The sequence below is a fragment of the Dreissena polymorpha genome, chromosome 3 (genome assembly GCF_020536995.1).
Source record: "Dreissena polymorpha isolate Duluth1 chromosome 3, UMN_Dpol_1.0, whole genome shotgun sequence".
Taxonomy (NCBI): Eukaryota; Metazoa; Mollusca; class Bivalvia; order Myida; family Dreissenidae; genus Dreissena; species Dreissena polymorpha.
In genome coordinates, this window is record NC_068357.1 from 49,399,212 (window position 1) to 49,426,354 (window position 27,143).

Sequence of the window (27,143 nt, forward strand, 5' to 3'; positions counted from 1 at the left end):
TATCGAACTACATGAACTTTATAGGGAAGTTGCCCTTTACTCCGTGAAGATTTCAGTCTTAAAGACAGCATGATCACTGTCAACTGGGTCATGCGTGTTGTGTATCGTGTTATTTCTTAAAAGTTGACCCAGCATTTGTAAAAATATTGCAAGACATATACATTTCCAGAAAGGAAATTCATTTCTGCGTTGAATAAGACCGAGATCGTGAAAATCGCTGCAAAATTGATGAAGATATGGCTGTTCAAAGCGATGCACCCCGTTTTGGGCTGATTTTGAGTTGCATACCTTGTTATATATATATTTGATAGTGAAATATTTTTTTTCAGAAAAGTTAATTTTTCGTTATAATATGATTATTTATCATTCAAAATGATGTTTTCACTAATTAATATCATAGCCACACGCTAACCACCTGTGATTCACTCTTGTGGAATGTTAGACATCCCAGGTGTCACATTTGCGCGTGCTTTGAGGTTTAATCGATTAAACGATCGATTACATTAATGGCGACTCTCATCACATATCATCGGAAAGTCAATCAGCCGGTGTTTTTTTTACTTGAAAAGTCACCTATTTTCGCGATGCTGCTGAGCCACGTAAATATCAAAATGATATATTGCCTTCCGGTCTACAAATAACCCTTAAATTGACCCATGGCATTTAACAAACTATTTCTATTAATTCGTTTAACACGTTGTGTTGCATGGGTTAACGAACAAACAACAACGACCACAAATGCACACTCTGACCAGCACCCTGGCCAACACTGACCTCATCAAAAGCGTTTCGCAAATCAGAACATATTTCAAATTTACCGAGTTTACCCGTTTGCTGGTAAAAAAGAAGTCGCGAGTAATTTGCGTAGAATTGCACCATGAACACAATTTTACAGCACCAGCCGCAGTCATTCGTCCTTTTCCGACTTTTTAGGGTCCATTCCGTTGGGAACAAAACTTTTGTCCATGAGTTTTAGCATTTCATTCAGGTAATTCTGTACAGATGTAAGCGAGGCGACCACGGCCGGCGATCCAAACCCGTGCGTGATCAAACTAAAGTGCGATAGGTGTCTCTGAATATTGGGCTCTAATATTATTTGAGGTCTCGTGTTCCCGAGGGGCGACCGGTCTTGATTCAGCAAGTCCATCAGCTCCTTTAGAATTTGCCTGAAATTTGAAGAAGACTTTTGTTTATAATAAATGCGATATGGCAAACATGTGTGTATGCAATGAGTATGTGGCCGATCCTCTACTTTGTAAAGCATAGAATGTGCAAAAAACTAAAAATTACATGGTAAAAAATATGCGCAGATTTCATAGTAAATTTATCTGAAAACGTATATGGTCGATTTTTTACTTAGTAGCACTTTTTTATCAATCATTGAACAGTGTACATATGAATGAGCTAATAGTCTCTCAGCGCGCCTACATCGATGCAGCGTTGTACATAAATCATAGCAGCAGAATTTGTGTGATCACCATTACGTACTTTGTGGCAAGAATCATGTTTTTGCGAGTCATTTGGTCGGCGGGGTCAGCGTATTGGCGTGTGTTGTACTCGGCACACTGGCGGGCCGGAAACTCCGTCTCGCACAGGTAACCAAAGTCTCGTGCCAAGCGGATTGACTCGCCTGAAACAAAGTATAAAATAATCTGTATTGGTACGTTATTGAGCAACGTTCTGGGAAAACTGGTCGTAATGCATGTGTGCGAGGTGTTGTCCCAGATTGGCATTAGCAGTGCGCACAGGCTTATCAGGAACGACACTTACCGCTTTGATGAAACGTTTCGTTTATAGGAGGTCTCTTCTAAACTAAATTCCAGTCCAGGCGGAAAGTGTTGTCCCTTATTAGCCTGTGCGGACTGTGCAGGCTTATCTGGGACCACACTTTACGCACGGGCACCAAGCACAGTTTTTTTAGAACGATGCTTTATCAATACTTTTTTATGACAGAAAGGGTAAATCTTCAAACAAACGGTCATACATGTTTTACCAAGAAACCCTTATGCATGAACACTTAAAACGGTAATGTACAAACATTTTCCGCAATTATCAAATCGGGCCAACATAATATCAAGTGTTCAAATCAATCGGGCTTAACTTAGCGTCTTGGCAATTTAGTTTCTTTCGTTTAAATGTGAAAAAGTTGCAGCAGTTCTACTTTGTGCATTTTAGGTATTGCGAAGGCGATAAGTGAATGGACTTATAAAGTGACAATAGTATCACTCACATTTAAATTCACTCACATTTAAATTCATTTAATGATAATTTTCGAAAATATGAAAATCTGAGAACTAACATAAACAAGTCTGTTAACAAGTCCATTGATAATTTAACATAAGAAAAAATGTATCCGAATTTCATGAGATACAAAAAATGAATCGCGCACATGTTAACGAAAATAGTGCATGCGGTCTTCGAATATTACGTTAACAACAACTGTTTGCAGTTAATTCCACGACGAAACTACTTTTTTCGAGCAATATAATGAATCTGATAATCTGATAATGTTCATATCGTTCACAATCATGAAAGCGCTCAACACTTTATTTGAGTTGTAAGAAAAATCCCCGAATTAAGATCAAAATCGACCGAAATTGTGAGAAATTAAGACGTTCCGATGTAAGGTCTTTAACAAGTTCTTTGGAAAATCTGATCGACTTTGTTGTAGGAATGCACACGATAGGGTTGTAGCGAAAGATGAAAAGCCGCAATTGTTGCTTCAATACATTTAGCACCATACTAAAGACTATAAAGGTGAGAGGTGCATAAACATTGCCACTGTGTTGGCTACCTGAATTGTCTTTTCATAACTTTTGTATACGATTTTACAAGACCTTTGCTTCTGACTGATACATAATTTGCCTGGAATGCTAGTTGCGTCTACCCGGTACATGTATATATGTCGGTAAAGGGACAACCTATAATAAAAAGCCGCTGAGAGTAAATACTACATGTAGTCACGTATATTGCAATCTTGGACACGGGAATTTTAAAAAGCAACACAGTAAATAAATTTGTTTAAATAACGTTGTATTGCATCAGTGAAGTTTTCTGGCTTGCTTTCAAAAAGAAAATTATTGAGTCAATCATATGATGACAATTAAGACGTCGACGATGACGATGATGAGGATCATGAGGACGAGGATGATTAAATAATGATGATGGTGATACTAATGATAGCAGTCTTAGGAATGCTTTTGCTGCTCATGATAATTTGTTTCGGCATGTGAAAATGATGACGTCATCGCATCCATATGACACAGCGACCCACAACAAAGGAGTTTTTCTGTCATACTAACCAGCTGACGCGATTAATTACAACAAACGATACATGTATATATTCTCATTCTTAAGAAATTTAAGAAAACATTCCAGTGGCCGCCTGTTATGTGCCGCACAGACAATCAATTTCAATCAGTTTAGAAAAGTAAATAAACATCTCCTAACCTGCCTCCTTTCATGTGTCACTATGTAACCAAAGTCGGACTCAAGCCAAACTTACAAAACCTTGAAATTTCGTACGGCCCGATAAATAGAGATTCATTTAGAAATAAATTACAAGTTAGAAAAGCCATTATTTATTTTAGATAGCAGAGTTTGTCAATCGTAAACTAACCACGATCAGGGGGACCTCACAAATTGGTACAAGACTCTACATTACGCCGTCAATAGAGGTGGACAGTTCGCTTAACAGATCTGCCATTTTGTTCGCGAAACGACCTACTGCGCATGACAAAGGATTACGTCATTGAAATCGCATTTAAATCTCGTAAAAGTGTGAATTGAAACGAAATCGCGAAGGTAATAAATAAAATTGCCAGTGTTTCGATTGAACACGGTGGCCTTAAGTTGTTATTAGTTATGCACTTTTATTTCTTTAATTAATGATTCTAAATCAAACAAAGGTGGCATTAAGTATTTTGACATCTGCTACAATAGGGCAAACAGTGTATGAACTAAAAGGTGACTTGATTCATTGGAAAATGACATTCACTATATTCAGCCCTAAAAAAGTCCGAATAAGGTTACCATCGATTGTTTTAATATAATTAAATTCTTTTAAGTAAGAAAGTACGTTGTTTGAATGCCAGTGTTGCTGTATTTCTAGCATCGTTTAATTATTTTAAATTAAATTTATGTTAATGTACTAGGGTATGAGGATTTATAAATGCTTGTAATTAAATTAAAAAACAACAGAGAAGTATACATAAAACTGTTAAAAAAGGTGAGATCTTAGTGAGATCAAATGCGAAGAATGATATCATATTGTGCACATTCGTGCGTGAAACATGTTTGGTTAAAAAGAAGATCCGCGCTCTGATAAAACGGGGCTTTATGCATGTGCGTAATATGTCGTCCGAGATCAGGCAGTTCTCACAGGCTAATCAGGGATGACGCTTTCCGCCTAAACTTGATTTTTGCGAAGAATAGACTATCTTTCAGCGAAAAATAACATAAACGCGGAATGCGTCCTTCCTAATAAGCCTGTGCGGATTTGAAGGCTTATCTAGGACGAAACTTTTCGCCCATCCATTAATCCCCGTTTTTCCAGAACGCGACTCAAATGATTTGAATAACATACCTTCGACTAGAGATGTGAGTAATGTAACGTTGGCAGCCTTGCGGCGACCCGCGGGCAAGTTCATTCCCATTTTGTCCAGCTTCTCGCGTAAAGACCGCCCACCATTTTTAGACTTTGCCCTGAAAAACAGAAACATAATATACATGTAAGTAATTCTATTGAGTAAAGCTTCTTCTAGAAAGACATATTGGCCAATGCATATGCGCTAATTAAATATTAATTGTCTACATTCCTGGTGATCAACCGTGGTCAAATCGAATGCACGAAAGGTATTTTGTCAATCAAATTATTGAGTTATTTTTCAATGAATTATGAGGGATAATATCTTCAAATTATCATTGGAGTTGAAACACAAATATAAAGGATAGAATGTATCAATTATTTCCTCATAATGAACATTGCATGAAATACGCAAGCTGGAGTCGATTTAATAACAATTTACAAATTTGGCAAAATACATAAATCTTGGCGATGCAATTACATCCTTCCGAATGCATCTTGAAAACGCGTTCACCATCTTGCTCCCTTAACGCCCCTCTAAAAGGCTTTTTGTTCATCCTTGACAGTATAGTGAATATAGACCCTATGACGTATGCCAGGAGAAACGCAAACGAGGCGACAAGTCCGCAATTCGGTTCCCGGCGTCACAATGGCCTAGCGACGGCGCAAGCGCAAATGCTAATTGTGCCCCGCCCCAGCGATTAATTACAGGGCACCAAAGTATAGGTCGGAAAGAAAAATGAGGTGCTAGTTTTTGAAAAGGCGAAACACTCCACGTAATTCGTTTGGAATCCATTATGTCAAATGCTCTCATTGAAAAGAAATTGATGGGATAACAGAAACCTGACTCTATACGTCCAACCTGCTCTGTATTTAATTGGAAAAGAATCTTAACCATGTACAAATTACATATAACATTTGAGAGTTGCTTCAATAAAAGGTTTCAGCATTTTTTGTGAATCATTCACTTAACGCGAATGTCTTACGCTAATTAAATTGGTATCACGAATGGACACATCTGTGGTGACAGATAAACATGCATGCGTTTACAACAATAGACGTGGACTACTACATTTTGGAAAATAAACTTATACAAAGATATAAGCAAATTTGACTCATTTAAAATTCCTTTAAAAATCACAATGGTAAAACGGTTATTATTTGCATGCAGCTATGATTGGTTGTTTGTAACGTTTTTTTAAATATGTTTTTAAGTGTATATTCGGATTAACCCATTTATGCCCAGCGTCTAGAAAAACGCCTTGGCAAACAGCGTAGACCCAGATGGTCTGCGATGTTTGCTTAAAGGAATTTCTGTAAGAAATATTCTTAATATTGAAATAAATATACCACAAATCCCTAAAAAAAAATAATAAAATGATCCAAATTAGAAGGATGAGAGAGTCCACTAGGCATAAATGGGTTAAAACCATTGGAGTGGCTCAAACGCGCACAATATAACTGAGACACATCCTTTCATTTACACGTTCAGTTTATTATTCATTATGCTGTGTGTCCATAATTTATTACTGTATTACAAGTACATACATAAATGCACGTTAATTGTAGTTATTAACATTCTGTAAAATAAAAAAAAATTCTCGCTGATATTGGCACTGATGTGTGCTTCATTTTGTTTAAATATATGGAGGATATTTGTTGGATTTGGAGGAATAGCGACGTTAACTCACGAGTGATCATATACAATATATTTTTTCTTTGATCGCGAGTGAATTAAAATCGATATTCCAATCAATCCAATAATTTTTATTTTATCACATGCTATACCCTGTTTCCCATGTAATACAACCATTACATATTTTTTTGTATTACACATGTGTAATAAAACATTTTTAAGCGTTTTAATTGGCTTAGTTTTCGTTTATTGACCGATTGCATTTTGTTATTTTGCTGAAATGACGTTGCAACGTCACGAAATGTAAACAACATTCGGGATTTATCATTATGTTTGCGTAAATATTTATTAAATTTTCTCATTTAAAAGCATGTGATAAAAAAGATCTGACACTCGTTTGTCATATCATACCATATTTTATTAAACTCGTCCAGGAAATTCGTTAGTAAGCCAAATGCTCGCTTACTAACAAAATTCCTGAACTAGTTTAATAAAATATGGTATGATATGAAAACTCGTGCCAGATCCTATATTTATTTTATGCTTACATATGATTACTTTTTCATGTTTGCTGAAATTATGACGTCTCAACGTCATCACAACGACGTCATTTCACAGAATAACAGTGAGTATTATCGATAATGTTCACTGCTTGAAACAGTGAATTTTCCGTTTTAATTCACTGACATTTCTGTGTAATCCACCGAAAAGAATAAAATTAATTAAACTAAAACCGAAAAGGTTAAACGCATTAACATTGATATTATACGGACTATTTTGATGGCCACATTCAGTTATCGCATTACCCGTGTTATTAAGAGTCTTTACTTCAAGCGACATGAGCTATCCCATAACCAAACAAGATACAATATCAAAAATCCACCAAAAATTAACATATTAATAGAATCGATGTTTGTTTTAACAAACGACCTCTTGAAGACGATCTTAACAACCGCAAATATTGGACGGGTTCATTTGTTCAACGATCTCAAACAGTTTGGTGCATTTAAGACGCTGGAAGCTTGAAAATTGGCCACTGGACGCTTTCAAAACTGTCAAAAAGAAACACGATACAATAGGTACTCCACAGGACAAATCGGTCTCCCAGTTGAACGCAGTTGCTGAAAAACAACTTTTTGTCGATAAGGTAATTGCGAAAAAGACGAAAATGTCACTTGGCATGTTAGCTTTATATACATCGACGTGAATTTGTTTATTGTGTAATTTTGCACCCATGAATGGCTTATTGGCCCAAAACAGCCATTCGACGCAATCCTAGCGGGAAATTTTCGCAAGTGGAGTGGGGATTAATAATAGCGTCTTAGTAGACATACTATTGTCGTAACGATAGTATATTGAATGTTAACGATCCTGGAATATTGCGAGATTGCAATGACCTAAAGTAGCAATGTATTGTAAAACGCGTCTCATGCATTATTAAACGATCACGTTTTCTTTTGGAAAAACATATATGTGAATACCCCCACAAGATTAAGATTTTTTCATACACAAAAGTTTTCTTAACACCGCTCAATTGCGCAATCGTAGCACATCACACTCGTCGTAAACACATTCCTCGTGCACATTTAACGCCATGACGTCGCAGCACGTCTTTTGATGTGTTTAATTAGCTCTTATTTTAATTGTGTCGTAGATGCGGAATTAAGATCGCGCGGAAACGGACAGGTGCTCAAAGCATACGCTAGTGTATGTCTGTGTGTGTTTAACTTTTCGCGTTATAACTTTTGTTACGCGTTTCGAAGGTTATGTTTTTCTATAAATAATAACAGCGATAAATCTTTAAATCATCCCGCAATTATGAACTATAATTTCTCAAACAGGTTCATAAAATATAAAAGCACTTAATGATAACAAATTAATATGCGTTTTAAATATTGCTTGTATTAAATAGCTATTTTCGCTGTGAATTAAATTTTTGAAGCGCGAAGGTAAAACTGATATATTTCAGGAAGTTTTCTTGTGCATCTGTCGGATTATATTAGTGGATAATCGATTTAGGATCTAGCCAAAGGGAAAACATTATTCAAAAGGAGAACAAAATATATGTTTGGTACTCGATTACCGGTAGTCGTTTTTCATACTTAATCCATACACGAAATACAAAAAAACAAACAAATACAAAATACAATACAAAATACAAATACGAAGTGCGCAAAGATTTCAACAATCATTAAAGTTCCTTAATCGAAATAAATCATTAAGGCGAAAAGGCAGTTTACGGACAATAATAGTGTACTATACTTGTTTTGCTTAAGTCCGATAACTCCTTGAAAATCACGGAAGCCGAATTCTTATGTTGATTGTACAATCATAGGTGTTAAGTCATATTGCGTTTGCAGCTTATTTTGAAACATTAAACGCGATCCCATGTCACGGTAGGACAAAGCGGGGTAGCGCGACGAAAGCAAAAAAGCCATTCCTTAAACGAACCTGAAAAACTCGCGGAAGAAATGGGAGCAAATAATTTGCGACGGATCAGGTTCAGTAAAAGAGCCGACAATAGCCCTTGTCGGTTCAAGTCCTTTTAACCGCTGATAGAAGTGTAAAGGTATCAAATTCAGCACCCACGGAGACAAGGGTACTTCAGAGAAGGTGCTATTTGCACCTCTAAACTTCTGAAAAACTCGCTACAAACAAGATATGCCGTTTCATTAAGACATCGTCGCGTCGTTGAGTCCAAAAATATGCGGGCGTCGTGCGACGATTTTGTTCGTCAAGTTTCTAGTGATTGGTGGTAAATTTTATTATGGCATTCATTTGAGCCGTGCTCTGTGAAAAAAGGATTCAATGCATGTGCGTAAAGTGTCGTCCCAGATTAGCATGTGCAGTCCGCACAGGCTAATCAGGGACGACACTTTCCGCCTAAAATGGATTTGTTTCTACGGAGAGACATCCTTTTAACAGAAAATATCATAAAAGCGGAAAGTGACGTCCCTGATTAGCCTGTGCGGACTGCACAGGCTAATCTGGGACGACATTTTACGCACATGCATAAAACCCCTTTTTTCACAGAGCATGGCCCTGTTTTAGATTTCAAACAGAGATTAATGGTGCGCCACGTAGATGTGTTTGAGGGCCATGTAGGTTCATGTTTGAAAACTAAGCAACAGCGGATAAAGAAACCCTTTTTATTCACAGATCACAGATATTAAATAGTAGTTTCGTGATGAAAAGAGTGCTAAGTCAAAGGATTTTGAAAATACACCATATAAAAGTATATTTATTTTGACAAGAAGGACACTGTGTTATACCGAACAAATATCGACTAAAACACGATAAACCATCATGGCGGTGACCCTGCATTGCGATTTAAATGGCGACACTCGCCTTCAATTTGTCGCTTTATATTATTTTACACGAACCTTCTAATTTGACCAAAGAATTGAGATGGTGGTGTAACTCTAGCCAAGATTTGACCCGGTCAAATTCTATCTCTAAAAGGGAACGCCATTATTGTAAAACTAATACCGGACTGCGAATACTACCTACGCTTTCTTTTTGCAAATGACCTGCATACATGTATATTTTATTTCAACAAAAAACTGTTAAAATAAATGAGAATAGCATTTTTTAGACATTATAATTTTAAACTGTTTCAATGTATACAATATTCACAAGCTGAAAACATGCTTATGGCAACCTTAAACAATCTCGCAGGTTCGCAGGTGTACAATGGTATCCAAAAGTAAGAAATTAACCATTCGCCAAAATTAAACATTATGTTTAAAAGTAAACTTAGTTATTCAATGTAAGGACTGATCATCAAAAGTAAGATTTTTTTCCTGATCTCCAAAAGTACCATAGTATCTACAATCGGAAAGTGAACAGTGAACATATCCTCAAATTATAAACTTATTACAAAACCGAGTAGAAATGATTCACAATTGCGAACTAATCGCCAAGAGAGAGCGTCAGTAAGCCAATGCCGTCTCATTTTTTTTAACAATATTCCACAATATGTGAAAAAAAGAGAATTCAATCTATAAAAAACACATTTCCATAGTAACATTTTGAATCTATAGGAAATAGTGTGAAATGGCATTTACCTCCGAAGCACTCCTCCGAGGAGGGACGCGTTGAGACATTCCGGTGGCGACAGGCGCCGCTGCACTTCCGCTACCGTCACTTTGTACTTGGACGTGGAGGATAGGAGGGAGAGTCTGCCGGGAACCGAGCAGAACACGTCTGTAGGGGAACTCCCGATCAACGACGACGTGATCATAAGCTGCTTGCCGTTTTCTAATTTTGGGCGAATGCCTGAAAATGTAGTTTCATTTTTAAAATAAAAAGCAAACAATATTCATCATTTTGCACGTTTAACCACTCTGCTGTATGCTAACTAAGCCTATGATAAACATAACACACATATCATCTCCTGTTTAGCGACCCAATGCGTTTTTTTTTAATCTCTTTTTTTTAAATTCAATATCATACATACAATATAAACATGTATATGATCATACAACATAGTGCTTGGACAAAGCAATAAAGTTCAGACATGTTATACAAGATATGCTAATAGAGTATTTATTTTTTTAGAGAGAAAAGAAAAGAACAACAGAGGAATAGTTATGAAAAATGATGAGTTGTATAAAGGCGGAAGAAAGCATACTGGGCTTGTGTGTTTTGTTGTATATTCACAATGGTCTTGTCAGATTGAAAAAAAAATAATTAAAAAAAAATAAACAAAACTATTTTAGAGAGATAAACTAGCATTAGAGTGAAATGTATATAAGTGGACAAAACATTATGAGAATTTTATCCGATTCCATTTTTGTTCAAAGATTTGTAATGTGTCATTTCTGAGGGCTATTTCTTTCTCAATCTGGATTTTTAGTTTAAGACTATGGACTTTTTTGGTGCGCGAAAGAAAACACATAAAACATTTCTTACAATGCAGAACAATCGAACCAGATAGCGTATTTAAATGGTAACAACAACCCATCTTCGGATAAAAATGAATGCTTATTGTCAAATTTACATAAACAGAAACTCATCCTGCCATAGCAGCAGAGAATCGTTATAACACCATACGTCTCTTTATTTATATCAAGGTATGTGGTCTTTTATTGCAAGGAATCAAGTACCAAACAATAAGACAAAAAATACATGTACTAAACAATACAAGCGTGTATAACAAACACACACACACACACACATATGAATACAAACGCCGTGGAGCAGACGAAACTGACCTATTTTAAGAAAACCATATGACATCGCCTCATTTCAGCTTAACCCGATAAGGGTCAGTTTCATCTAACCAGTCTCGGTGGACGCCACTTTTAACACAAGCGAAGCGGCGGATTTCATTTTGACGCCATGCGTTTAATACTCTGTTTAGAACAAATCTTGTACAGAGGAATCGTTGGCTTACGCTTCCAATCGAAACAAGGAGGTAACATAATTCCCGTTGGGTCCCGATATGGCAATATGATCAGCAATACAATTAATAGCAAATCTAATGATATTAATACAAGCTCTGCAAACCCCATTCAAAAGATTGAGTTACGTTAATAAACCGCCACGGAGATTCGTGGTTCGCTATAAAATGATTCCAATTTCGGATTCGAGGACCAATGGTTTTCGCGCACTAGCTTTCTCCAGCGAATCTGAGAATCGGTGTCAACTCCGTAAGACGCACTTCTGGCACCGATTAGAAAACTGTTTGTCTAGCGTGCGTGAGTCTGACAGATCGAATTAAACGCAAATGTCTTAAGATAATAATTATCAGAAATAAGTGCAGCTCCTGTCGACAGACCGTGGTGTTCAAACGGAGTTGCCAATTTGATCTCATTACATTTCAAATTGCTGGTAATACGAAGGCGCAGGGCGAGCTCATCGCTTCTTGCCAAGCGCATATCATTGTTTGTAAATTATTATGGGAAAATTCTAGTATCCGCTATAGTACATGTATTTTTTGGGAAGAATAACAAGCGAAATCGGGCAAATAAGGAAAGAACGGACTCGGGACAATGCGATTACCGCGCGTGGATAATGGAAGACGGGAATCGGTAAATCACAACTCGGGACAATCCGCGGTTCGCAATCGATTGCAGTCAAGCGTTCTGATTCAATCAAGTCGGCACCTGAATCCGTTAAAACTAATTATGCAGATTCACTATGATGTGATTAATGCGTCCAGTACCTGAATTGTTATTTCTTTTGTTCTTCACTTTTTGTTGATCTATAAAAAGCATTTGATTTGAATTGTCACCCAGGAGTAATGACGGGTTGCTCTTAGATCCGATAATTTATCTCACGGACAGTTTGGTTACACAATGATTCTTGATAAAAACTACGACAGAACTGTGTTTCAAGAATAGTCAGTGGGTTTTTTTCGTTCTAATTCGGGCCGATATATATTTTTTTCCAAAAAGGGACCTACAATTAACCTTTGAAAATATAGTATTGAAAACTTTCTTTTTTCCCAATGTTGAAGCTTTTGTTAGAAAAAAACAACAACACCAATTTCCCAATTTTAGTCCCCATTCCCAAAATGGTGGAAAAAAACACTGATAGTATCAGACAAATGCAAGTGTCACAAGACGACAAGGTGCCAAAAATATGAAATATAGAAACTAACATGAAAAAATGGTCGGTAAAAATCAAAACAAATAACATTTTAATAACATCCGTGTTTGCTTGAACGAACTATTAGCCACGTCATGCAATAATAAGCCTTATGACATATGCAGCCAACGTAGCTCCAGGCGTAGTCCCGCAGTCGTTGCTGCTATGTTTCCGTAAATTAGTTCTCTTTTAAATGAGTTCTTACGTCGTAATTACAATTACTGAAACACTTACATATCAAGTAATACGTTTGTAAGTAGGAAAGCCATTAGTAAATTAACTGTTTCCAAAGGTTCTTGTCATATTGCTGTAATATTTAAATTAAAATTCAACGACAATCGACTGGCATGTCAGCTTGTGGGAATTAAAAGTACTGATTAAATTTACGACCAATATTAAGTGGACTTTTGCCTTTTGTGGGTGCATGAATTATACTCATCATCTGAGACTAATCGATCATACCCGACTCGAACGCAGGCGTTTGACCAGAGAGTCGTTATCGCGCATTATTTATTAAATTAATAAGTAGAATCAGTTAAAATAACGCAGAGATTGGATGTACACCAGGGATGAGTCGGTTATTTGGTCTGCTTGACTATCACAGACACCGTTTAATGATATAAATTACACAATAAAACCTTATATCTGTCCAATAATGTATACGGTTGGCAAAATAAATACATATAATTATATAATAATAACGAATATTCATACTGAAGAATTGTCGTATTGGAGTTGAGATTAAGAAGCACTGAATCACTATGACGTCAGTGATTTTTTTTTTCATTATATTTTACAGCTTATGCCTTTTTTATTGGGAAAAAAGAACGATAGACCCAGAAACTGTAGAAAAATAAACATTTTAATATGATTATAAATAACAGTATACCAATTGTTCATAAGTGTATGTTTTACTGCTTTCTAAAATGCATATTATGAAGTGCTAGGGAAATAAATTGCTGTATAATACACTCAATAAACCAACTATTGAATTTATTGAAAAAGTTTGTCATATTTTTGGAAAAATTGTGATCAGATATTTGGGAGAAAAAGTTACTTTTTGCCATTAGGAAACAGCCTTTTTTACTTTTTGCAATTGGGAAAAAGCCTGTAAGAGGCTGTAATTTTGGACAAAGCAAGAGCTGTCTTCATAGGATGACTTATGCCCCCTATAAACGCTTGATAGAAGTTCTGAGCTTTTTGCGAAACTTAAACGCAGATTTCGAAACCTAAACGCGGACCCTAAGCTCAAAGTCAAGGTCACAGGGATCAAAATTTGTGTGGGTATGGAAAGGCAATGTCCATATACACATGCATGCCAAATATGAAATTGCTATCTGAAGCGACATAGAAGTTATGAGCATTTTTCAAAACCTAAACGCAAAGTGTGAAGGACAGACGGACGAACGGACGGACAGACGGACGAACGGACAGTCCGATCACTATAGGCCCCCTTCGGGGACATAAAAATGACAGGATGTTTTATCTATTTGTCATGACATAACTAGGAAAATTATATGGTATAATTTACTGAAATGTCTTACAGCAATAGAAAAGCCGTTCCAAAAGGTCTCAGTGACCAAAACAAATACCCATTTCAACAACATTCATTCAAAAATGCACAAACAAACAACACACAGCATTTATAAAAACTTTAAATTTTATTGCACAAAACGTTCATTTAGACTAACAAATTATTAAACAAAACATTTGCAAATGCTTTAAAACCTATTGCACAAACCATGTGTACCCCAACATTAGACCCAAATAAGGGTTTTAACATTAAACACAAAATAAGTGACCAGGTGGCTAGAATCTCGACCCCATCAACTACAGGAAATAACCCCCGAAAATCCCTATTATATTGACAGATGTATTTTTAATACGATTTTTGCGCACCTGTTAAAATTTGTTCTGTGTGTCTAAGTTTCAAAAAATACTTTCCCGATCTTCTTTAGTTAAATGTCCGCACAGTAATTCCAAATGTCAACAGAAATGGTAAATAATCCAGTTAATGTATAATTCTCTTCGGCTTGAAATGAACCTGATCAAAGATACGTGTAACACGACGAAACATTCTTGTAAATACAATCGAGTTTTTCGGCAATCAAAAATCGAGAAAGGATTGATATTTCATGATGCGATAAGCGGACATAATATTGTATTATTAATCCGCTATCGAAGTCGAGGGGACTGGCATTATAAAACGATAGAAATCAAAACCTGTTTTGTTGATTTTAGCTCTTACTGTTTGAATCAATATTTGACTGACAACAACAAATTGTGCTTAATACAAGACAACGTGTCTTAAATTAAACTGAAAGAGTCTACTAGTATTATACGGATAGTGAAGGTGCATCCAAACTCAACAATTTCAACCAAACATCCATTGCCAAACCTATAACTAATATCGACCACTTTTGGAATAAAAGTTTAATGACGAACATCGAGAGCAAATGTCGTGTTTTTAGTTGTAGATTGTGAACTAAAAGTACCCTTACTCCAAAATAGCAGCTAGGGCTTATGCATTTCCCGAAATCACTCTACCTCAACATTCGGCAATGAACGCTAGGCAGCAAAAACGTCTACTTAATCATGTCGTACGGCAAGAACGCTTTTAAAACCGCATCTACCACGCCGTACGGCAAGAACGCTTTACCGAAATCACTCTATCTACCACGCCTATGACAAGAACGCTTTACCAAACACGCTTTACCAAAATCACTATAGTATCTACCACGCCGTATCACAAGAACGCGTTACCGAAATCTTTCTATCTATCACACCGCATGACAAGAACGCTTAACCCAAATCACTCTATCTACCACGTCGTATGACAAAAACGCTTTACCAAAATCACTCTATCTACCACGTCGTATGACAATAACGCTTTACCGAAATCACTCTTTCTACAACGTCGTATGGCAAGAGCGATTTACCGAAACCACTCTATCTACCACGCCGTATGACAAGAACGCTTTACCGAAATCACTCTATCTACCACGCCGTATGACAAGAACGCTTAAAGGGGTCTTTTCACGTTTTGGTTAATTGACAAAATTGAAAAAAAATGTTTCAGATTCGCAACTTTTCGTTGTATTTATGATATTTGTGAGGAAACAGTAATACTGAGCATTTACCATGCTCTAAAATATCCATTATATGCATCTTCTGACGATTTAAAAACCTGAAAATTATAAAGCGTTGCAACGCGAAACGATTGAATAATTTGGAGAGTTCTGTTGTTGTCGTTACATTTTGTGACACCACGAGGATTGCTTACATAAAGTATAAAATACATCACTCATAGTATGAGCACGGATGGCCGAGTGGTCTACACGTTAGACTTTTACTCCAGGGGTCAGTGGTTCGAGCCCAGTTGATGGTTACTTTTTTCTTTCTTTGATTTTAATATTGTTTCTTACTGGATCTTTTTATATCCAATGTTTACATTTATGAATATAAAGCATTAACTGACAAACTTTAATACATGCCGAAATCTGTGAAAAGGTCCCTTTTACAGCAAAAAAGTCTACGCATGGAATGTGTGCTACTACAATAACATATCCTACACCCGTTTCCTTAGAACGAGGCTCACGTGTCCTACATCACGAGCCATCGCCGCGACTTTCCATTTCCTTTAAACAAAGGACACATTCAATGGGGCACATAACTTGTTTGCTGTCAAAACCGGAAAGTAAGAACACGAAAACATCAAACGATACACTTTTTACTACAACCATTACATAAAACACTAACTGTCCCGAGCTACATGTCGTTATACGAGAGTCATAGATGTCCCGCCCTAGATCTTTGACAGTTTATAACAAGGTTTCACGTGCCATGCGAGAAGTTAAGGTTTTTGTATCGTCGACAAGACTCCAGACCGAATTGCGCCAGCTGGTCTTGAGCCTTGCTGACCGCACATGACACAAGACTGACCCTCGCATGACTTGGCTTAGAGGATATTGTCGACTGCGGACCGATTGCGCTTGAAAAACACTCCTCGGAGGTTGCATATCACCATCCGTCGTTGCGTACATCTTTTTCTGTTTTGTTACCGCTTAGAAATTATTCTAACAGCATAGAAGTGATTGCAACAAATATATATGTGCAACATTATTATGGCACACATCGCTTAATCAAGACTGTGCTGTCTGTTTTTCGAAGCGTCTTAGACTGAACTCACGTCAACTATTTACGGTAATCCAAACTACTGGGAGTAACATTTCAACTCAACTTTATGCAGCAAATAACGGTTGCCTTTGATCAGATGTTTTCATACACGTAGCGCACACACATGTCTTCAGGCAATGTTTTGGTCTGATCTGCTCTGAATATCATGTTTTGGTATAAAACATAACGATGATTTTCGTTCCTTGAGGCAAATGTATATTGTTAACATTCTGCTCCCGGCTCTTTTCGCATCATCTTTATAAAAACAAACCATTATTGTGATTGTTCATTTCTAGTCTTCTGTTCAGTTAGTGAAAGTGGCTAAACATGGAATGAAAATGCTATATGATTTGCAAAATAAATTTTGGAAAGAAAAACATGGTCAATGTTAATGGATAATCTGAAACTACATAATGAACTATGTAATGAAGAAAAAAATCTAAATGCGTGTTTATACTGACTACGGTTACTTATTTTGGATTTAATTGTTAGTGTGTGTGAATGAACGACATTTGAATTGGAATACTAGTATGTATTTAACGACAATTTGTTTGCTGTTGTTGTATTTTTATTTTATTTTTTCAACAAAATATAAGACATTGTTTATTTACTAAATGTTGCCCCTGCCATTTATATATAGTTACGTTTTGCTTTTTGCAACTGAAATGCGTTTACAGTAATGACCTATGCATCTTAAATGTTCAAAATACAAAATTGTTTCTACCTTATCGGTCGACTTCTATGGATAGAGTTAACTGTTATGATTATTATTACTCATGTATATGTACAACCCAAGTTCAAACAGGGTTTATACCAATAAAGTTCAAAGGACACTCGAATTGGTTGCTCATTAGGCATATCACTTGATAGACGTGATTAACAAGGGATTTCACATCTTCTGAAAAGCATGACGACTAAGTGGTATGAACGTCAAATACCAAACGACAGTACATTTAGTTTAAATGTACGTATACGCAAAGTAGAGAGCTCAATTAAACGTATTAGCTGGTATATCCCTACCTTTTCTGATGACAGACTGATTCTGGTCCATATACCCGCCTGAATCGTCCATACTCTGAAACGATAATTGAAATAAAAACAAGGTATTTATTAACTAAAAAATATATAGTTTTGATTATGATCACATGCTGTGGAAGTAAATGCATGTTCGGTTCTTGATATGTGTCTAAGATAATTAATGTAAAAGCTTGTTAGGTCATATGTATATCTATGTGTTTTTAATACGGATGCAACAGGTTAACCAGTTAACCGGCTAAACTACCGAAACAATTAGTTAACCGGTTACTTGTTTTAGGAAAAAGTTAACCGGATCTGTTGACTTATTTATTACGACAGAGTAACATATTCACAAGTTACATGACATTCACATAGGATTGGGCTGAAAGGCGAACCTTATTGGAGCCCTCTCCCGATAAATAATATATTTACGCATGACATTATGCTTGTTAACAGTTTTCATGGAATAACTATTTTTAGAGGGTATACATGTATGTATATTATATATCATCTTTCTGCTTTTGTTTGACAGCATGAACCACGTTTGTGTACAATTCCATACTGTAGTGTTAGGATATTTATACATAATTATTTAAGTCTTGAATGTATACATCAATAATATGACGTGACCATACCTCGTTAAATGAAATAATAGAACCCGGGTATATTTAGATTGAAAATAAGATTTATAATTTGTTGTTCTTGCCAATATATAATTGGGTTTTTGTTTTTTTTCAATGAGTTCATGTCTATTTACAACTTTAATATGATGGATTTCAAGTCACATTTTCAAAACATACATAAAGCATACGCAAATCCAACATATTAATTTGAGTTTTCAAACACTACATGTTCAATCATATATTGCAGTCATTGCAAATATTAAAGACATGCTTTGTCTCGCCACGTGCAAAAGCCAGTAATGAAACGTTTAATACATTTTAATAATCATCTCGTCGTCAATCATGTTAATGAAACGGGACAACACGCTATTAACAGAGCAGCCATCCATAATTTCGCCTCATAAAATGCTTGTCACGTGATCAATTCAAACGTTGCAGTTTGAGGCACACAAAGAACGCTGAACGTTAAATTTACGCTCAACGTCGACAGCGTGATTTCAACGGCGTGCTTGCTCACTGATTTGGAACGTCAAACATGTGCGAACGTCAAGAATGTGTACATGGCTGTGGTCGCTATGGTAACGACGTAGTTTATGTCATGAGCAGCTAGGCGACAATCCATCTCGGCGTACGTTAAATGACTGAATGTGAAAGCGTGAACTGATGTTTTGATGTCACCGATTTAATGCGTCTCTGAATTAACCTGAACAAACGCAATTGTCGGCATTGCACGATGCGTTTTGTTCAGATTACTTTAATAAATTAATTAAACATCTAAAAAGTGCATTGAAATAAAGGATCAATACGTCTTGAACATACAAAACTTGTTGTTGCTGTTTTTTTCCATTTCTTTACGACCCTAAAATAAATTGATTTAAGCTAAAGATTGCGTTCTCGACTGTGTGTGTCTTTTGTTTTACTAATGCTATTTAATAAATAACTTGCTCAGTCTATACCACTGTTCCAGTAAACATACGTGTTTTAATGAAACGCTGTGTCATATATTATGTTTGCCATGTACTCTGAACAATTCATATATGCATTCAAAATGCTACCAACACACTGGCAAAGAAGTATTCCGATATATCGGTCATACAGAGGTCGGTCATTGGTATTAATTAAACATGATAACTACGACAATTAATAGTGCCCAGTAATTGACGTAATTTACAAAGGTGTCGAATTGTTGCTCGCAGCAAAAACTACATTTCCCATATTCTAAGAAAATCTAAAATCATAACCTCCATTGAAGACAGGAAGGAATGTCGAGGTTTCGCCAAGGCGCAAAATTCGCCCGAGGCTTATTTCGTCTACAAGAAGTAACCAGAATTTGTGTCGCGATAATTATTTCAAAGGCATTTCAATTAACGATAATTAAATCAATGAAAACGGTTCGAACATGCTGTGGCAAAAAAGGAACTAATAAAAACTATCGACAGCAAAGTTCCGTCCAATGAAAATGGGTTCTTTAAGCATACAAAGGGCAGGCGGTTATCAAAACAAACATCATGTTCTTCTGACGACTTGAAGGAAATGAGCATTATTAACTAATTTTACGATTTTGTCGATAATAGACGCGAAGAGACTCCCTACGCATTCAGTTCGCAATATACTTTACCATTAATGATATCAAGTGACATTTAAAAGCTACAAGATCCTGAATAGTCGAGTTACTTTCATGACGATTTATGAAATCATAATCATCCACACATATATCCCTCGCGAATTTAGGTTTAACGAATGTGTAAAAATTTAATGACCTTTTGAACGTCTCAATTATGAACATTTAATTTCAATGGGTGAGTAAGCCACCATCAGTAGTAAAGCTGCGGTAATCATCACGGAGGTTTATGGCGGGTTTTAAGGTGATACAAAGTTGTACGGGTACAATAAATCGAGATCTTAAATGGGAGAGGAATGGAGGGATATAGCTACCATCAACCGCGTTGTACAACTTTAACAGTTGTAGTTTCGATGATATTAACTGATTCAGCTTTAAGAAAAAGTGATAATATTGATTGTGTTTGGTTTGTTCATACCACATGTATTTCGTCGAGTTGTGAGTAAATGTTTACGTTTATGATACCGTGAAAACAGGAATGATTTATCATTCATCATCCAAGACATATCGATGGCACTTTCTGACTTTAAGTATAACTATGGCGTTCGACGTCACTATATAGTTAATTAATTTGTAAGTTCGCATTAATATTTATATTGTAATGGTTGAATATTAATCGTTCGCAAAACGTTATTGCTCAGCTTTATTTCAATTTGAAACATATCGTGAGGACAAGTACGTTCTAAATTCAGTCCTGCGTCAGCCTGTAAAGTTTTCATCGGAAATTGAACTTATTTCTCAACGAGTGCGCTCGTGGATACGATACTTACATAATTCAAAGTATGTACACGAAACCGCAATTGAGAATGTAGCAAATGAATTCAGTTACATAAATACTTTGTTTTAATGTAAATGATTTCTTCTTTTTAAAGGAGAATATTTTGGAACGCCCTAAAACGAGTTAAATGACCAGTGAAACAGCCGATGATTTTATGAAAGAACCTGTTACTTTCAGGCCAAGAGAAACACCCATATGCCTTGTTAGAGGTCCGTAATTTGTGAACTCAGGTCGGGTTTCTTCATTATAGTTTTCATCCAAATCGCCAACGCAGGGTGGGGGTCTTAGAGGGGGCAGTTGTCGTTAGAATTCAAAGGGTAGAGTGCAGCCTATCGCCCGGTTAATCACTATAATTTAGGTACGGTAGGGTGGCAGATTTTACGGGTTACAGATGGATTAGTGTTTTAAATGATAACGATTTTCATTAAAATTTTCATTTCACAAACAAAGTGTTTAAAACGAAATGAATAATTTCAATACCAACACTTTCAAAGTTCCCTTTGATTCGGGATATAGCATTAATGAACTCATTTACGAAAGTTTGCAAAGGTCAGCTGAATGTCTTGTTTGCGTTTTCGCTGAAAAAAATGTATCGGAAACAAAATTCATACAAAAAATGAAAAAAAAAGAAATCATTATTAACCAAAGATTGGCAATGAATGAAAAATGAATGGAAAAAAAATGAATGAAAAAATAAATAAAAATGTGAATGAAACAAAATTAAAATAAAATAAAATAAATATATGCGTTGTTATAATAATCAAAAATTACTTTTCACATTTCTAAAAAACATACGAACCACAACTAGGTCGACATTTATTCAATATTATTTATCTCATTGCAATAAAGTACATGCGTTTTCTATGAATGAACACGCTGAAGGTCAACCCATTTTACTCCCACTATTTTCACACTTAAAAGCAGTGCCTGCGGGTACAGTCATTCAGTTCGTTCATTGTACTGCGAATACTTAAAATGCATATTATATCATATCCCGAGGGTGAATTTGTCGGTTTTGTCGTAAGTAGTAAGAGCCACGAAGCATGTCGTTGTGCGATCGGTGTTACGTTTTGTTATGTTTACGAATGCGTACAATTATGTTTACAGTCTCTATACTTATTTTTTTTAGATTTAAAGAACGTGACCTAGTAGTGAGTATCGTTTCAATATGAGTAAATTCGTAAAATGGATATTTATGAATTGATTTGAACTACTCAATTTAAATTTCGACTATTTGTGAAAGTATTGTACGTTTTTGTGGTAAATACGTTTTATGAGACACGGTGGGGTATCAAAATATAATACCGACTCCGGACAGGGACAGATTTTGGAAAAAGCCCACTAACCTGGCCGTATAAAGCTCACCCGTTTAAAATCCTTATAAATCACATACCGTACAACTGTAAGTATATAATAAAATTGGTCAGCGTTTTGTGTGTGTGTGTGTGTGTGTGGTGTGTGTGTGTGTGGCGGGGATTGGTTTTTCCAAAAAGGTTGAAATCCGGATTAAAATAATTGTCCAACAAAAAAACTTAATGGGAATCTTACCATTAAGTTTGTTTATAGGTTTTGTACTAGAACTCCATACTTAACACCGAAGACAATAACTGATCAGCGATGGAAAATGTATTGTGTAGTGTGTACATGGTGTATAGACAGAAGTATATTTATATTCACATTTGTAGATGAGAAGCTTCATTGTACGCTTTATTGCTGAATAAATGTTGTTGTTGTTGTTGTTGTATATAAATTCTGTTGACAATGTTTGTGTACCCGAAACAAAAAAGTATCTTTGTTGAATTATGTGTAAATGATAAAGCAAAACAATGTCATTAATTGATTATGCGTGTGTTAAAAAGTATAAATGAGAAAACAACAAAAATAATGTTTATTTTAAATGTATATAAATATATACTATTTAAATTAAGTGCTATCGTCGTGTTTACTAACATAAAGATGCGTGTGCTAACATTTTCTATAAAAAATAATCTTTATGCATTCATTGTTAGAAAGCTTCCTCAGATATGCAGCATCTATTATATAAAAACATTTTCATTTTGAAACATTTCTTTCCATTGCTATATTTTTGTTCGCATGATAAGTCATACAATTAATGTAACTAAAAAACACACTTCATACAACCATTTATGTTATCATTTATTATCCATAGTAAACTAGTTTTATTTTGGTGCAACTTATTATTATTTACATTAAAGCATCTTAAATGTTTTTGCATTCTTTTTATTTTAAACATGAAAACGGTTTCATGTTATTGCCAGCATAACCTGTATTATTTACGCTTAAAACGTGTGTATGTCGATATTTATTACTTCGAAAACACACGCAACGGATTTAACTTGCGCGATGGAGCACATCTAAATAATTCTATAAACACGAATTACCGAACCCAAAACCATACTTGCAATTTTGATTATACAGTTATTGTTGAGAAATAAAATTCAGCCAGTATCAATGGAAAACTGGTATTTAAGCAAACTGACCGGCGCTTCATTGTACACTGGGAATACGATTTGGGGGATTTAGGTCATTACTATTGGGATTTACAATTAACAGAGATCCGGCTTTTACAAATGTGTAGTATTATTGTTATATACCTGTTTACAAGGATGTCAGATTTGATAAAACATAGGGATACAATCTGACATTTAGACGTATATTCGTAATTTATGAGTTATTTAAACACTTTTTATGCAGGTACAGCATTAAATAATAATTTTTTTGCAGATATAACATATGAGTTAAACGAGCTGTTGCGTATCTGTTCTTAAAGAAAGTGTAAACACATTTAAAATGTCAGCATAATAGATAGCGAACAGAAAACCGAAAACAAAATTTAAAAACTAAACAATATTCAATTATGAATTAATTTGCGTAACACTGGAAAATAAATCAAACAACATGTACGCAAATTTCAAAAATCAAAGCTAAATATTATCCTACCTGCCCACTGTCGTCCATCATGTTTCCGGCGTGCAAGGACAACATACTCGGATCCGACTCCCCGTAGCCGATGGACAATGGCGCGCGGGGAACCAACAAGTCGGCGCGCCCCATGCCGCCGTAATCGTTACGGTTCCGGTCGTGCGGCTGTAGACCGCCGCCGCTCATGTTGTGAAGGTCATCACGATGCCGGAGCACGTTCCGTTCCTGCAGCTGGTGGTAGTGTTGTTGCGGCGCCTGGAAGCCGCCGAGATGCGAGTACGGGTCGTTCACGTGGTGGTGGAAGTCCATCGTCTGCTGCGAGATCGGATTGTATGGCGGCGGGAAATAGGGAGGCTGAAAGTCGGACGTGGGCGTGTGGGAGAGGCGCGGCGCCGGCGGAAACGACCCCGCGCTGGACACCGATGCCACGAGCTGGCCGAGTCCCCCGTGCGAGCCCAACACATCTCGACGTTCCTAGAATTACACTGCAATCCAACTTTGAATCAAAACCGTCTGGTGGCATTATTTATACATTATAGTCATAAGCTTATACTTATTACGATTTGTAAATAACATAATTATTAATACACACATATTAATTTTAGCACGAAAAACACATAACAAATACCAAGCACGAACCCGTTATTAAAAACAACAACATCGCCACAAAACAAATCCTCTGGAATAAAAACAACAACACACAAAACGAATATTGTTTTCGTGAACTACATACGTTTTACTTAAACAAAACGCTCCCAAGTCTGACGTACAACTGTTCTTTATTATAAAACTTGGCCTGATAAAGTGGAGAGAATAGTACCCCACGGCAATATGAGAGCCGACGAGTTTCCCTCTCGTCAACCAACTTTTCTACTCTGCCCTGTGGCGGGGTTTTAACTTTATTTCTCAATAAGAAATGCCACTGAGTATAATAACATTAAAAAAAGCTCTTTCTGTTTGCTTTTTCAAGAATTTCTTATAGCCTCTGTATATTTATTTTAGTTATTAAATACATTATTAAATGATAATGAATTCAATATATAACATGTAAAATGGTCGAATAGATTTGCAGTAAATTGCAATAAATTTAATTTTCCCTCTTAACTGTTAATGCAATAAGAAAATATTAATTACACAAATACAAAATATTATTTAAAAAAAGACTACTTTTACAACCATCAATTCTAAAAAACCGCTTCCGTCACCACAACCACCATCACCATCGCCAGCACCTTATAATATAACTACTTAAACTCAACTCATTATATCGTTATGATCATAGGATGCCTGAATTTTGCACAGATTATATATTGCAACTAACTATACAAATTATTCACCTCATTATTCGGTTCCGTCGTGTTACCATTCTGATCTACATAACCGTACGCCGTCGGCATGTTTTCGCGTTTTAAGTAAAAGCTTGGAGAAACTCGATCCAGTTCCGTGAGTACCCCTGATCCAGTTCTGACAACCCCGTTTTCTAGGCCCACATTTTCATCCACGTCCACAGAATGTATCGAATCAAGCGGACTGGAGCAAACGCTTGGGCTTAACTCCGTTGACATATCGATTTCCGGGGTATGTTGCTACTGCCTGAGGGTGGAACCTAGCCCACTTAAATCTACCAATCACCTCGCGTTTCCGTTATTGTTTACACAGGTCTCAATTCCAGTTGCTTTTCGTAAGGTTCAAATCCATTGTTTTACTGTAAACAACCACTGTCATTGCAACGCTGAATGCATTCAAAGATTATTATTTCCGATTGATAAGTAACCTTGTTAATTAGATTCGTATTGCATCAAAATATTACAATATGAACACCATGTATTTCCGCTATATGTTATATATCTGTCACTCAATCAAAAACAACAAGAACGGTTTATTTAGTGTATAAATCCATAACAAAAAATCCTTAAAAAACTATAGACACTGATGTTAAATCGCCAGAAGCTATATGTCAGATTGTACACAACCCCGAGCGATGTTCTATTTCTGACTAAATGGGGCGGAGTGTAACGCATCGGTGAATGCGAGGATTTGTCGCATTGGTTGGCGACATTTGCCATTCCAGCGCGGCGGTTGTCGATGCGTAACGATGTGGATTGGTGGTTAACGGTTAACGGAGTTAACTGAATGAGTATTACTCAAATAATTGAGCAAAAGATGTGAACAAAAAAATGAAACGCGAGGTACTTTTTGATATGCATTCTTATTGATTACTATTCATTTGTATTCATTTACGGCGAAGAGCCACTTGTCATACTGCTAGAACACTATCTGTTTAGCTCGTTTCGGGTATTTACATGTCTTTTATTACATATACTATAAATATACACTATACTACATATAGTAATGTGTTATATGAATAAAGAAGAAAGAAACTTGACAATAGTTTGTTTGTTATTATATGTTTTATTTGGTATACTATATATAAGTTTGGTATTCTTAGAACTTATATCAGTCGCTATGATTGTGTGAACTTGTATAGCAAAAGGATACAGTCTTGATTGCGATGCTACTTGAAGCGAGACTCATACAAAATCCCATTACACTAATCTATTATTCCATTTACTGTAGACCCTATTATGAATAAAACTCGTTTAATACAAACATTAATCGCACTATTTTAGGTGCATTTTTTTTTCGAAAAACAACGTAACACTACCGTACACCGTTAGCGTAAATGTATTTGCCATGCAAATAGCCAAATTCACAGGGTCGATATAAAAATGTTGTCAGGCAACTTCTATGAAAAGGGAACAGAACACATTGGTAGCTGATATTGCTTTTCGTATATGATAGCTAATAACATAATGTATAGGTCGGCATACAAAGGATAATAACATTAAAACATGTATCTGGCGACAATTTCTAGCCGACACACTGGTTTTATGATAGGATACAAATTCCCATAACAAAAATTGGCCGCCGGAATTCAAAACAGTTAAAGAAATGTAACAGGAAAGCGCTAATTTAACGACTCGGCGATTATACGTTAGGTGCTAAGAAGAAAATAGCACGCAATTCAAAAGACAAAATATGCTCCGAAATTCCTGATATCTGAACAATACATCTACAAATTACATTACAAAAGCGCGCATTGTGTGTCGCCCACGAGATTATACCATAAAAGGATAAATGTGAAAGCGTTTAAGCTCCTAGTACAATGC

The 27,143-nt window shown here is 36.0% G+C and overlaps 1 protein-coding gene across 1 annotated transcript; it reads right to left on the minus strand.

The window, feature by feature from the left end:
• Positions 1-375: 375 nt before the first annotated feature.
• Positions 376-25,948, minus strand: LOC127873361 (transcription factor AP-2-epsilon-like). The gene is made up of 7 exons (XM_052417209.1): positions 25,311-25,948; positions 23,992-24,447; positions 18,012-18,066; positions 10,289-10,499; positions 4,586-4,704; positions 1,489-1,630; positions 376-1,166 (listed from the first exon to the last, which is right to left on the minus strand). The coding sequence occupies exons 1-7, from the start codon at positions 25,536-25,538 to the stop codon at positions 908-910; spliced, it is 1,470 nt and encodes a 489-aa protein (XP_052273169.1). The 5' UTR covers positions 25,539-25,948; the 3' UTR covers positions 376-907.
• Between the last annotated feature and the right edge of the window lie 1,195 nt (positions 25,949-27,143).